Below are 14,925 nucleotides of genomic sequence, written 5' to 3'. Positions count from 1 at the left end.
AGCATTTGATCTTGCCATCGTTGAGTCAACTAATTTCGTATACAAGTCCTGGAATTTTGTCCAGACCTGCTATTTGAAAGGAATCCCAGATATATTCAACAGGCTTCTTTTGTGCCTAGAACATTCGCATGACAATATGTATGACCTTTTCGCCAAATAGGAATAACATAGATGGTTTGAATTTTGTTTTTAAAAAAACATTTCTATCCCACTTCTTCGACTTTTCTCATTACTACGGTCAAAAATGGTCATGGCTTTGACCCCACTAACCATGAGAAAATCAATGGAATGTTTTGAAAGTTAAAAAATACTTCTACTAGTTAAAGTGGAACTAAATTTCCATCGATTGTACCTATGGGTAAGCCTGTACTGTAAATATCTCCTAAACATGCTCCGTTTAGGAGATAATTACTGTATATGCAGCCGATGACGTCATCGGCGCATGCGCTCTGAAGGAACAGCCACCCGTGCCTTTCCTCAGAATCTTTTGTGCCAGTCACACAGCCGGAGTCCGCGGAAGGAAGACGGGCGAAGATGGCTGCGGCCTCCAGCATTTACAACGAGGGCTTCGTTTGCAGGTAAGTTTCACATAATGTGTTAGTATGCGATGCACATTATGCCTTTACTTTGCAGGTCAGGGGAAAAAAACAGCACTTTACTTCCTCTTTAATGGCCAGCCTGAGGTTTTGGAGAGCCGACAAATAAAAATGAAAAAATCTTGAGACTGAAATGTCGATGTTATGTTAGAAATAGTCTTTTCTTGACATTTGAGAACAGAATTGATCTCATAAAAAATAAATAAATATATTTGTATTTTTTTTTAATTCTTTGTTTTCACCTATTTAAGAATGTTTATATGTTAATATATATATATAATAATATACAGTATATTATATTTGTTAATATTCATTATATTTTTTATTGTTTCAATTTGAGCTCTGTAATATATGTAACATGCATACACGGTATAATGTATGTAACAAAATTGAAAAATGCACAAAGAAAAAGTTGTCAAAGCATAAAAAAGGCGGCTGATGATTTAGCATTCACTACGTAATTCAATGGAATGTAGCCATAAGAGGTAAAGTAAGGTAAGACAGGAAGTGATGTAAGATGCAGACAGGAAGTTCCGGGTGAGAGGTGAGTCGGGAGGAATTAGTGAGGAGACATTGCAGCAACTGGCAGCAGAGGAGGTAATAAGATATTATTTTATATTTACACCCAGGGACCCCCTCTGATTTCTCTTCACCTCATATCACTTCCAGTCTGTGCCTTTGTCACATGTATGTGTCAGATACCATGAATCCGACTGAGACAGAAGTACAGTTAAATCACACTTGTTTAATAATAATAATAAAAAGGTAAACAGAGTAAACGTAGTCAAAACATAGCTAGAGTTCAGGATATGGAACAGATAGTCAGAGAAGCCAAAATGTCAGGGAGCCAGAGATGAGCGTATTAGAACAGCAAGCAGGATCTGGAGCCAGAAGGAATGCCAGCCAAGCAAGTCTTTAACAGGAACACAGGAGAGCGTCTCTAGAGATGTGACCAAGGCGAAGGCAGAGATCATCTGGGCTGGACGGCTTAAGAAGGCAGGACTAATGAGCAGGATATCATCAACAGGTGAGTCACTCTGGAGAGGAAGGAGCTAGTAATTAGCTGACAGCTGAGCGGCCAGCTTTGAGAAGGAAGAGCTGAGCCCAGCCCTGACAGTATGACGCTTTAGTAGTCAAAAACAGAAAATGCAATGAAAGTAATTTAATTCTGTATTAAAAATTAGTACAAAGCCAAAAACAAAAATACATTGATCATAATTTATTTGTGTATTACACGTAATGAAATGCAGCATCTATCCCCCACCTCCTCTGCACTGAGAACTGAGCGATCAAACACCGCATATCGCTGAGTTTCTACCATCTGTTCTGAGCAGAGAGTCGGGACTGTCAGTCATCAGCTCTCTGCTCTGCTCCTCCAGTGCTCCCTCTTCTGGTACAACTGAGAGGCTGAGCCAGCTGCCAGTCCAGGCTGCTGGGTGGATCCCAGCTGTAACTGGCTGAGTGACGTCAGCCGACTTTAGCCCGCTGACAGCTGAAAACGGGTCACAGGAGTGCAGAACTAACTGCACCCCTGTGATCCATAGAAAAAGTATAGCCAAAAAAGCATTGGTCATACTTCTCTTTTAAAAGCATCTAGTATGGTAAAATTAGGAGTTACATTTAAAGGCAGGAGCTCTGTGCAGACATTTTTTCATCCCAGTACAGTTCAGATAATTCTCATTTTACTATCTGTCTACAGAGAAGAGAGTCCTGTATAGATCACATGACCACATCAATGAGGATGACGAAGGGCCATAGTCATATGACTGAAAGGATATTGAACCTCACCCTGGAGATCATCTACCTGCTGACCGGAGAGGTGAGGAGGATTCTGGAAGGTCACATGACATCACTCTTATCTCTATTAATAAAACGCAGACCTGACCGGAGAGGTGAGGAGGATTCTGGGAGGGTTACATGACATCACTCTTATCTCTATTAATAAAACACAGACCTGACCGGAGAGGTGAGGAGGATTCTGGGAGGTCACATGACATCACTCTTATCTCTATTAATAAAACGCAGACCTGACCAGAGAGGTTAGGAGGATTCTGGGAGGTCACATGACATCACTCTTATCTCTATTAATAAAACACAGACCTGACCGGAGAGGTGAGGAGGATTCTGGGAGGTCACATGCCATCATTATTATGTTTGTAAGTCTATAGGGATAATTGTTACTTTTTCTCTATACACAGGATTATAAAGTAGTGAAGAAAATATCTGGTGATCCATTAACACACAGCAGCCGTCTTCACAGGACATCACCCATCACAGTGCCTCCACCTCACTGCCTGACAACAGAGGTAACTAGTGCCAAGAAGATTCTAGAAGTCACCAAGAAGATCATTGATCTGCTGGCAGGAGAGGTGAGCGGTGCCGGGAATTCTGGGACATTATCCAGTAACAGACAAGGGATGTGTCTGGATGGTGACTGTATCATTGTGTGTGTCAGGTTCCTATAAGGTGTCAGGATGTCACTGTCTATTTCTCCATGGAGGAGTGGGAGTATTTAGAAGGACACAAGGATCTCTACAAGGAAGTCATGATGAGGAATCAGCCGTCCCTCACATCACCGGGTAAGAGGAGACTTTATTGTAAAGGAGAGAGCGGTACGGAGGGTCCACCTAGATCCCCCATCATCTGATAAACACATAGAAACTGTGGGGTTGATTTACTAAAGGCAAATCCACTGTGCACAGCAAGTGCACTTGGAAGTGCAGTCGCTGTAAATCTGAGGGGAAGATCTGAAATGAGGGGAAGCTCTGCTGATTTTATCATCCAATCATGCACTTGCACTTGTAGTGCAAAATTGATTCGCCTTTAGTAAATAAACCCCAATGTATTCAGTCAGTGTGTGTGTTTCCTACAGATGGATCCAGTAATGGGAACCCACCAGAGAGATGTCCCCATCCTTTGTATTCCCGGGATTCCACACAGGAAGATCACACCATTCCTCACCATCATCAGGTAGGTGGGATCAAACATGTAGATCTAAGCTATTAGGAGGACATTCTTCTATGTAATCACTTGTTCCTTTTTATAAATGTGTTCTATCATATTTGGGGTTTAGGATGAAGAACTGAAAGACATCAAAGTTGAGATTAAAGAGTAAGAAGAAGAGACGTTGTTGAGTGGAGATCAGCAGTCTATGGAGGAGGGTGGTCCTCTGTATTCCACAGATTTCACACATGAATTTCACACAGGAAGATAACAACTATACAAATAATCAGGTAGATGGGGCTGGGCAAAAAGAACTAAAACATAATTCTGAGAGGTCATTCTTCTATGTAACCTTTTATCATTGGAAGCATGGACTCCAAATATTACATTTTATCATCTCTGGAATTTAGAATGATGGATTGAAGGACATCGAAGCTGAGATTAAAAAGGAAGAAGAAGAGACGTTGGTGAGTGGAGATCAGCAGTCTATGGAGGAGGGGGAGATGATTATGGAAAGTAAACAGGAGGAATGTTCTCTACATATGGACTCAAGTAAGTAATAAGCACTAAAAGTAGAAACAACTGATGTTTTCATACGATGCAATGAGGGTTATTTACTAAGGCTAGAGAGTGCACAATCAGGCTCACTTCTGCATAGAAACCAATCAGCTTCCAGGTTTTATTGCCAAAGCTTAATTGAACAAGCTGAGGTTAGAAGCTGATTGATTTCTATGCAGAAGTGAGCCTGATTTTTCACTCTCCAACTTTAGTAAATAACCCTCATGTTGCCACTGGCAACATACATATACTGTATAATATAATACAATGCAATACAAGTACAATACAATGAAGGTTGATTTACTAAAACTGGAGAGTGAAAAATCTGGTGTAGCTCTGTAAATAAACCAATCAGCTTCCAAGTTTTATTGTCATAGTTTCATTGAACTATTGATTCGCTACCACCAGATTCTGAGTGCTTCAGTTTTAGTAAATCTCCGCCACTGTCTCACTGACAGGATCGGCAGTGCAGCTCTCCTCTCTGACCCAATCTGGGTGAGAAAAAAGAACTTTGATAGCATAATGCACATGACAGGGGGCATAAGGGATCTATTAGAAGCACTCCATTCTGTTGAAGCTGAAGGAGCACAGATGGTGCTCTATGAGCTTGCACACTGGTCAGCAAGGCCAGGAGTTTACAGCGCTGAATCCAGAAGTGCTCAGAGCTGATTGCTTCCAGGATCATACTAATGTAGGAAGATCAAAATTTGGATGTTTGCTGATCTTCTGCTGCTCTTCATCCTGACACTCATCATGGTGGCACGGGCACCCACATGGCCCTTATAAGCCAATGACGTCACCAGCATCCCTGCCCCTTTGTTACCTGTGGTTGTAGGGTGGGAGATAACTTGGCCACACTGATTGTGACCGCTTCCTGCAGGTTCCAAACCTTAGCTCATCCTTACCTGGATGATTATACTCAGTTTTATTCCAGAGCCCTGAGAAACTGTATGTACCAACATATACTGTATGACTCCTTATCTACTTCAATACTGGGCACTTTCACCCCCTTCCTGCCCAGGCTAATTTTCAGCTTTCACAGCTGTCACACTTTGAATGACAATTGCACAGTCATGCAACATTGCACCCATATGAAATTTGTATCATTTTTTTCACACAGATAGAGCTTTATTTTGGTGGCATTTGATCACCACTGGGGGTTTTATTTTTTAATAAATAAATGAAAAAAGACTGAAAATGTTGAGAAAAAATTATTTTTCTTCCTTTCTGTTATAAAATTTTATAAATAAAATTAAATAAATAATCTTTCTTCATAAATTTAGACCAACATGTATTCTGCTCCATTTCTTTGGTGAAAATAACACAAATCAGTGTATATTAATTAGTCTGTAGGAAAGTTATAGAGTCCACAAACTATTGGATATACTGTATTTATCAGCGTATAACATGAACAGGTGTATATAACACGCACCTTAATTTTAAGCCTCACCATTGCCCATGAATGAAGCCTGATCAGTGCCCATCTGCAGCCTCACCATTGCCCATCTAAACAGCCTGATCAGTGCCCATCTGCAGCCTCCCCATTGCCCATCTGCAGCCTCATCAATGCAGCCTGATCAGTGCCCACCTGCAGCATCACCAGTGCCAATTTGCAGCCGCACCTTTGTCCATTAATGCAGCCTGATCCAGTGCCAATTTGCAGCCTCACCATTGCCCATCAATACAGCCTGATCAGTGCCCATCTGCAGCCTCACTATTGCCCATCAATACAGCCTGATCAGTGCCCATCTGCAGCATCACTATTGCCCATCAATGCAGCCTGATCAGTGCCCACCTGCAGCCTCATCAGTGCCAATTTGCAGCCTCACCATTGCCCATCAATACAGCCTGATCAGTGCGCATCTCCAGCCTCACTATTGCCCATCAATACAGTCTGATCAGTGCTCATCTGCAGCATCACCAGTGCCCATCAATGCAGCCTGATCAGTGCCCACCTGCAGCCTCACCAGTGCCAATTTGCAGCCTCACCATTGCCCATCAATACAGCCTGATCAGAGCGCATCTGCAGCCTCACTAGTGCCCATCAATACAGTCTGATCAGTGCTCATCTGCAGCATCACCAGTGCCCATCAATGCAGCCTGATCAGTGCCCACCTGCAGCCTCACGAGTGCCAATTTGCAGCCTCACCATTGCCCATCAATGCAGCCTGATCAGTGCCCATCTGCAGCCTCACTATTGCCCATCAATGCAGCCTAATCAGTGCCCATCTGCAGCCGCACCAGTGCCCACCTGCAGCCTCACCAGTGCCAATTTGCAGCCTCACCATTGCCCATCAATGCAGCCTGATCAGTGCCCATCTGCAGCCTCACTAATGCCCATCAATACAGCCTGATCAGTGCCCATCTGCAGCCTCACCATTGCCCATCAATGCAGCCTGGTCAGTGCCCATCTGCAGCCTCACCAGTGCCCATCAATGCAGCCTGATCAGTACCCATCTGCAACCTCACTATTGCCCATCAATGCAGCATGATTAGTGGCCATCTGCGGCCTCACATCAGATTACATTGAGCAAGGATCTACTGTTTACTCGGCGGCTTCTTTAATACAAAGTCCAGCCTCCTGGAGCGGCTCCTATGATAGACAGAGCACTGGTCCAATGCCGGTCCAGGAGATGGGGCTTCGTATTACAGAGGCCGCCAAGTGAATGGGAGATCCTCGCTTTATGTAATCTGACGGCGCTCGTCCCCTCCCCTTCCCCTTGAGGCAACCAAATGCAAATATCAACTTTGCGAATATCGATTTTCAGAGAGAAAAAGTGTCTGTTATACGCTGATAAATACAATATACCTGAAAATTGATCAATTCTGATGTACTGACAGCCTATCTAATTTCTTGAAGCCTGAAAATGCCAGGACAGTACAAATACCCACAAAATGATCCCTTTTTGTAAAGTAGACAGTCCAAGGTGTTTAGTAAGAGGCATGGCGATATTTTTGAAGTTGTAATTCTTTGCCACAATTTTTTGGAAGCTGAAGAAATAAAAAAAATTTTTTTCAATTTTTAAATTTTTTTTACATACAGCACTGTCACCAGTGCAGTACAGCGTTATCATATAACCGGTAGGAACCATAGGAACACTGTACCACTCTGGAGAAATGATCAGAATTTTTTTTTTTTTTTACACATTATGATTGCTTATAGCAGTGGATTTCATTGGTATAAGCAACCATTTTTACTGAATGAAATGATCCATTCAGTGTCTTTTGTTGTGATTAGCTGTGATTGACCAAAGCTAATCATATGGTACAAATAGGCTGTGTCTGTACAATGTGATCACTGTGACCAATCACAGACAGCAACACAATTGTATACAATGGATGGCATGGAAGGTAGCCATCCATTGTTTACAATTGCCATGTGGTCTGCTGTGATTGGTCACATTGATCACATAATACTGGCAGCGGGCCGGTATAGTGATCAGTCCGGTGGACACAGCAGGTGGACAGACAGATCGCGCCACAGAGTGGCCCGATCCTGGGAGGGCGTCACATAAAGTCCACCCAGCATGGGAGAGCTCCTGACCTTCTGTCATATTACAATAGGCCAAGCAGGAAGCAGTTAATTTGATGCATAGGCATGAAGAAAACTTATAATACTTATTTAAATATTGTTTTCCAACAGATGGATGCCATGTCTGGAATACCTCTCAAGGATATTGTATTTTACCTACAGATTATAATACCATCACTCAGTATTCTCCAGGAGTGAATCCCATTACTGATAACAAGACTCACAGACCTTATCATTTGGGGAGATCGATGGATCCCTCTAATCCTGAGGAATCCTCTGATAGATCGAATACTGTTACTCCAGATACACATCTGAGATCTTGTAGTGCAGGTAGATCAACAGATCCATCTAATCCCAAGGAATCTGCTTCAGGCTACGAAAGAGAAAGTTCATTGTCATGTTCAGTGTGCGGGAAATCTTTCACTGAATACAGAAACCTCCTTAGGCACCCGAAAATTCACACGGGTGAGCGTCCTTATTCATGCTCAGAGTGTGGGAAAGGTTTCGTTCGGAAAGAAGAACTTCATAAACATCAGAGAATTCACACAGGCGAGCGTCCCTGCTCATGTTCGGAGTGCGGAAAAGGTTTCTCTACCAAGCAAGACTTAGATAGACCCCGGAGAATTCACACAGGTGAGCGTCCTTTTTCATGTTCGGAGTGTGGGAAATGTTTCACTACGAAAGGACAACTTTGTCGACATCAGAGGATTCACACAGGGGAGCATCCTTATTCATGTTCAGAGTGTGGGAAATGTTTTGCTGATGTTGGAAGCCTCCTTAGGCACCTAAAAATGCACACGGGCGACCGACCTCATTCGTGTTCAGAGTGTGGGAAATGTTTCATTCGGAGAGCACACCTTCTTATACACCAGAGAAGTCACACAGGCGAGCGCCCTTTTTCGTGTTTAGAGTGTGGGAAATGTTTCTATGCAAAAGCACACCTTCAGACACATCAGAGAATTCACACAGGCGAGCATCTTTTTTCATGTTCAGAGTGCGGGAAATGTTTCAAGTGTAAAAGAAACTTTCTTAAACACCAGGGGATTCACACAGGATAACACTCTTTTTCATGTTCGGACTGTGGAAAATATTCTGTTGAAAAAAGTATGGTGGAACTGTTCAGTCCATAGAACAATTACATGATTTATAAAATTTTTTTTTGAAGGGGTACCTGCTGGCAAGTCTCCTGCTGATTCTTCCATTTCTTGGTGGCTCTAGTGGTAAAATCTACAGTTCCTGGCCCTGGTCTCGCCCACATTTTTGCATTCTCTATAATATAAAATTTGAATTCATTCAGAAGAGGATACGTATATAAGCTGGTATCTAATTCCATGATATTACTTCACTGATTGCGTACTTTTCGTAGATCAAAGCATGAGCATTGAATGTATATGATAAACAGTATATTGTTTCAACCTGTATCTGTTATTTGCTGAATTGGAGCTGCAATACCTGTATTTCTATGTCTTCTTTCAATAAACTTTGATGTTAAAAAAAAAAAAAAAAGAATATGAATCCAACAAAAAGAGCTTCACTTTACAAAGAATACCCAACCACATGCAAGAAAAAAATAAATGCATTTTTGCTTGCGCACATTTGGATGGTGGAAGTCAGCAGAGCTTTACCTCCTTTACTAGGCTCTGAAGCAAATTCAATTGCGCAGTGCAAATGGCCAATCATAAAAATACTGTGCATGGGGAACCACACTGACAATCATTAAAATTACTGTACATGGGGAAACAAATGGGCAATCATGAATATACTGTACATGGGGAAAACAAATGGGCAATCATAAAAATATTGTACATAGGGAAACAAACGGGCAATCATAAAAATACTGTATATGGGAACACACACTGGCAATCATGAAAATACTGTACGTGGGGAAACAAATGGGCAATCATAAAAATACTGTACATGGGGAAACACATGGGCAATCATGAAAATACTGTACATGGGAAAACACAGAAAGTCAGTCATGAAAATACCGTACATTGGGAAATAGGCAATCATAAAAATACTGTACATGGGGAAATAAATAGGCAATCATGAAAATACTGTATAGAAGGAAACACACTGGCAATCATGAAATTACTGTACATGGGGAAAATACTGTAAGAAAAGAGGGGATTCTGGCGCTCCAATGGGTGTATTGTCCTTAGTTTAAAACCATGGGTGGATAGCTGTAATAGCAATTATCAATAATTCAATGCTGGTTACTGGTATTCACTGGTATAAAGGAGGCAGCCATCCTCAGAGGGTGTCCATTACCTCTGTAGACAAGTCTGTAGACAAGTCTGTAGAAACTTGGTTGGACAGCGTCGACGAGACTCTCAGAGGCATCTCCACTGAGGTGGCCAGAAGTTTGCCTATCCAGGAGCTCAGACTTGCTTCTGCCTTTCTGGGGGAGGCTTCCATTGATGTCATCCGCCTGGTGGCTCGGGTTATGCTATTGATGGTCCCTGCCCATCATGCCTTATGGGTCTGACCATGGTTGGCTGATCCAGCCTCTAAACAGGTTTGGTGCCAAATTCCCTTCAAGGGTAATTCCCTCTTTGGCAACAAACTAGAAAGTGCCATAACCTGAGCTACGGGTGGCAAGTTAGGGTTCCTCCCCCAGGATCGGCGCTTGCAGAGCCAGAGACGGGCCAGAGAGGCACGCAGTTACAAGCCTGGTGGGAAATTTACAAGATCCTGGAAAGCTAGACCGTCTTCATTCAAGAGACCTGCTAAGGGTGGTTCCACCAGTAACCGTAAATCTACAAAGTCTTTTTGAGATTGGATTCAAGCATGTCAAGTGGGGGCTCATCTTCTATGCTTTCATCATGTCTGGTCGGCCTCAATCTAGGACTTCTGGACCGTCAGAACAGTCTCTTCAGGTCATGCCTGGGTCTTCAGCAGCACTCCCAGGCTCAGATTCATCCCTACGTCCCTTCCACCCTCAGGAGAAAAAAGGCAGATTCTGCGAGCCTACGCAAACTCTTTGTTGGAGTAAGGCGTGGCTATTCCTGTCCCGGACGACGAGCGAGGCCAGGGCATGTATTCCCTTCTGTTCATGGTGCAAAAAAAGAACAGCACTTGGAGATCGGTCATAGATTTGACCCATCTCAACTGCTTAATCAAAAAAGAAAAATTCAAAATGGAGTCTCTATACACGATCCAGCAGTTGGTCCCACCAGGAGACTGGTTAGTGTTGATCGATCTAAAAGACGCTTACTTCCACATCCTGGTGGCAGCCGATTTCCAGCAATTTCTCCAGTTTGCCATAGGCTAGCTGCACTTACAATTCACCTGTCTCCCCTTCGGGCTAACAACGCCACCTTGTTTCTTCTCCAAAGTCTTGTTGGCTGTAGTGGCTCTACTCCAAGTCAAGGGGCTGCATCTCCATCATTACTTAGACGACCTCCTTCTTCTGGCGCAAGACAAAAGTCAACTTCTAGTACACAGAGGCCTGGTTCTCTGCACCTTTCAAGAATTCGGGTGGCTCCTGAATATAGAGAAGAGTCCCCTGGAACCCCGACAGTCCCTTGTGTTTCTCTGAGCTCACTTCAACACAGTAAGGGGCACAATCTTTCTGCCCGAGGAGTAAGTTGCTGTGGTCCGAGACAGAGTTCGCTCAGCTCTAGCTTCATCCCATCTCTCTGCTCTCCAGTGTCTGAAGGTGATTGGCACCATGGCGGCCACGATTCCCATGGTGAAGTGGGCACAGTGGCGGGCGCGACCTTTCCAGAAGGGGTTTCTCCGTCAATGGAGGTCAGACAGCAGGAACCAGCACATTTACCTTACTCTGGCTATGAGGGTGTCCCTCCTTTGGTGGTTACAGCGGGAGAACCTTTGCAACCGCCACTCGATCATTCCCATCACATGGGTAATGATAACATCAGATGCCAGCAACAAGGGCTGGGGCACTCACTGCCTGACAGAAGTAGCGCAGGGCAGGTGGAACTCTCCTTCTCATGGGATAGTGTCCAACATCCTTGAACTTCGAGCTTCCTTCCATGCGCTACTAGCTTTCTGTCATCTAACAGTGAATTCCTCAGTCATGCTCAGGTTGGACAATACAACCATGGTGTACATAAGGAGGCAGGGTGGAACCCGCAGCGAGTCCCTGCAACGAGAGGTGGAGCCATTTATGAGCTGGGCTCAGAAGAACCTGTCCAAAATTTAGTGGTCTACATACCCGGGACCCAGAATGTTCAGGCGGATTTCCTTTCTCGTTTTCATATGAACAACAACGAGTGGGCTCTCCACAAAGAGGTGTTCGATTGGCTCCTGACCCTAGGAGTTTCACCAGAAGTCAACCCTTTTGCCTCCCCATGCAACAACAAGTTGCAAATGTTACTCAAGGTTTCCGAGACCTGCAGGCATATAGGATAGATGCCATCATGGACCAGTGGAGATTTCACAAGGCTTACGCCTTCCCTCCGGTGCCTGTGATACTCCAGTTCCTCCGGAGACTAAGAACAGAGAGGGTGGAAGTCATAGCAGTAATCCCTTTCTGGCCCAACAGGCCATGGTTCCTCTCTTGACACTCCTCAGTTATCGGGACTCAGTTCCCCTGCCACTCAGGTCGGACCTACTGTCTCAGGACACAACCCTGCACCCCTGTCCTTCTTACCTTTACCTCAGGGCTTGGTTCTTGGGAAGGGAAGGCTCGAATCTCTAGGGTGCCCGGAGGAAGTCATCCCTACCCTCCTGAACGCTAGAAGAAGGAGCACCAACAGGGTCTACGAGTGAATATGGGCCAGATTCACGGATCACATGTCTTCCAGATCCAACTTGTGTAGTGCCCTGGCAATCCAGGACATTCTTAGCTTCCTGCAATCAGGTTTAGACCTATCCCTATTGGTCAGTTCTCATTGGGTTCAAATATCGGCCATCTCAGCATTCACAGGAGTATCATGGGCCAAACACTCCCTTGTTCGCCAGTTCTTCAAGGGAGCCATCGGGCTCAGGCCCCAAAGGAAGCCAAGGTTCCCCAAGTGGGACCTCCCACTTGTTCTGGATTTCCTTTGCCAGCTGGGATCAGATCCCGACAAGCCACTTTCAATTAAAGAACTTACTCTCAAGACCATCCTCCAGGTTGCCGTTACTTCAGCAAAGAGGGTGTCCGAAATAATAAACCTGTGTTCAAAAGATCCCTTTCTAATGTTCTTTCCAAACAGAGTAGTGCTAATCCCTATGCTGGAATCGAACCCTAAAGTGACCACAATTTTCCATGAAAATCAGGAAACTATGCTCCCTACTTTTAGGTCAACAGAGATGTCCATTCCCTTGATGTTGGGCACACTCTGAAACGATATCTGGAAGCCACAGCTCTCTTTCGTCGATCTGATCTCCTTTTTATCCTCCTCCATAGGAAAAACAGAGGAATGCGGGGTTAGATCCATTGCTGAATGAATCGTTCAGGCTATCCAATGGACTTATAAAGAGAAGGGCCTAGCTCTTCCAGAGGCAGTGATGGCCCATTTAATTCCCAGAGTATCTCGACATCCTGGGCTGTTGCAAACCCATGTTGCTCCCAAATGTAGAGAGTCTTCCATTGATGTTTAATGATCCAGACAAAGAATCCAGAAGGGCCAGTTCTACACCTGTGTCAGCTGACATTTTAGGCTGAATTAACACTTTTGAGTATCAATTTTTTTCCAGTTATTTGCACACAATTACACATGTTGCAAATAGGTGTGCATTTGCCGTCTGAAAAGAAACTCATGCTCTTTTGTTGGGCCACAAGCGTAGCGCATTTTAAAAAACTTGCGTTTGCCACGATCACAGCAGAATCCCATCACACTTGTGGTGCCGTTAAAGACTAAAACGACCTTGTGCATTCTGCCACGATTTTGGATAGTGGGAAAAATTGCGCCGATTCTGCCCGTGATCCCCAAATCATGAGAGATGAATGGGGCCTTAAGGATACATGGAGATACTACAAATGCCACATCACATATTCCCATATTATACAGTGATAAGCTCCATAATTTTACAACGTCTATGGATGCACACAGCCCGGCTCGGGAGTTCGCCCACATGAGTGCCCCAATAGCACATACCTTACTATGGGGGCACCTGCAGGAATGGAGGAGTGAAGAGTGCCAGCAGGGGACTCCAGAGGAGGAGGCAAGGGTTAGCTGACCAGATTTTTAAAATGTAGTCCGGGGACATGGTAAACTACACACCTCTGTACCCCACACAGCACATCTTTGTACCCCACACAGCACACCTCTGTACCCCACACAGCACACCTCTGTACACCACACAGCACACCTCTGTACACCACACGGTACACCTCTGTAAAACCACACGGCACACCTCTGTACACCACACAGCACACCTCTGTACCCCACACAGTACACCTCTGTACCCCACATGGCACACCTCTGTACCCCACACGGCAAACCTCTGTACCCCACACAGCACACCTCTGTAACCCCACAAATCACACCTCTGTAACCTCACGCAGCACACCTCTGTAGAGCATACTTTTGCTCATTTTTGCACCCCCGGCACACTTCTGTCCCCCTAGTGTACATGGTACCCCCCAGGACTCTTGCACCCCATAACACCTTTTTACCCCTCAGAAAACTTCTATACCTCCTAGTACACTTCTGTACCCTTCCCTCACCACATCTTGCCCAATTGCCACCCACCTCTGCAGTCACTGAGCCACACCCCAATGTATGTTGCTGCGGTTCCTCGGGTGTGGGCGAACCAGGCAGAAATACACACTTAGGGTGGCCGGATCCCACACAGATTGTCATCCGTCCAGGAAAGATTTTCCGCCCCTGCCTCACTCCTCTGAGTCTGCACGCCGAAGGTTCCGGGCAACACAACTGGAAGCAGGCTGTCAACATCTCCCCTATCAGCTGGCAGGAGAGGCAGTGCTGCAGGGGAAGAATGCTGGGCATTGATTGGGCAACAGAAGAAAGGAGCACATGAAGCAGAGAGGCGGCAGGATCAGCAGCTGCAGAAGGATTCAATACTACTAATCGGTTTTAGTAAATGCCTGCCCTGCCTCCTCTCCTGTCCAGGTGTGACAGGGAGGCCACACAGCCTCTCAATGCGGCTATAGTGTCACCTAGGTGCGGTCCGCACCTCCATAGCAACGCCACTGCTGTCCGCCCCTGCAATCCGGGGACAAAACCGGGGACAGCCTGGCTCCGGGGACGGTGTCCTCAGTCCGGGGACTGTCCCAGGAAACCGGGCATGTCTGGTCACCCTCGGCAAGGGGCCGCTCTGGGCAATAGCATTGCACCCAAGAAATAGTTCAATGTATTGCTTATAAGCCCCAAAGAAAGT

At 45.0% G+C, this 14,925-nt stretch overlaps 1 protein-coding gene across 2 annotated transcripts; it reads left to right on the top strand.

Annotated features, from left to right (window-relative positions):
- The first annotated feature begins 3,469 nt into the window (after positions 1-3,469).
- Positions 3,470-9,759, top strand: LOC141104879 (uncharacterized). 2 transcript variants are annotated; one of them, XM_073594667.1, is made up of 4 exons: positions 3,470-3,566; positions 3,670-3,829; positions 3,950-4,091; positions 7,792-9,759. In XM_073594667.1, the coding sequence occupies exons 2-4, from the start codon at positions 3,788-3,790 to the stop codon at positions 8,685-8,687; spliced, it is 1,080 nt and encodes a 359-aa protein (XP_073450768.1). In that variant the 5' UTR covers positions 3,470-3,566; positions 3,670-3,787; the 3' UTR covers positions 8,688-9,759. The 2 variants fall into 2 exon arrangements, with proteins under 2 accessions (XP_073450768.1, XP_073450767.1); XM_073594666.1 differs by having other exon boundaries at positions 7,741-9,758.
- The last annotated feature ends 5,166 nt before the right edge of the window (positions 9,760-14,925 follow it).

Source organism: Aquarana catesbeiana, linkage group LG08 (assembly GCF_042186555.1).
Source record: "Aquarana catesbeiana isolate 2022-GZ linkage group LG08, ASM4218655v1, whole genome shotgun sequence".
In the NCBI taxonomy this organism is placed as follows: Eukaryota; Metazoa; Chordata; class Amphibia; order Anura; family Ranidae; genus Aquarana; species Aquarana catesbeiana.
The sequence above is the reverse complement of the archived record's forward strand: the minus strand, read 5'-3'. Positions and strand labels throughout refer to the sequence as shown.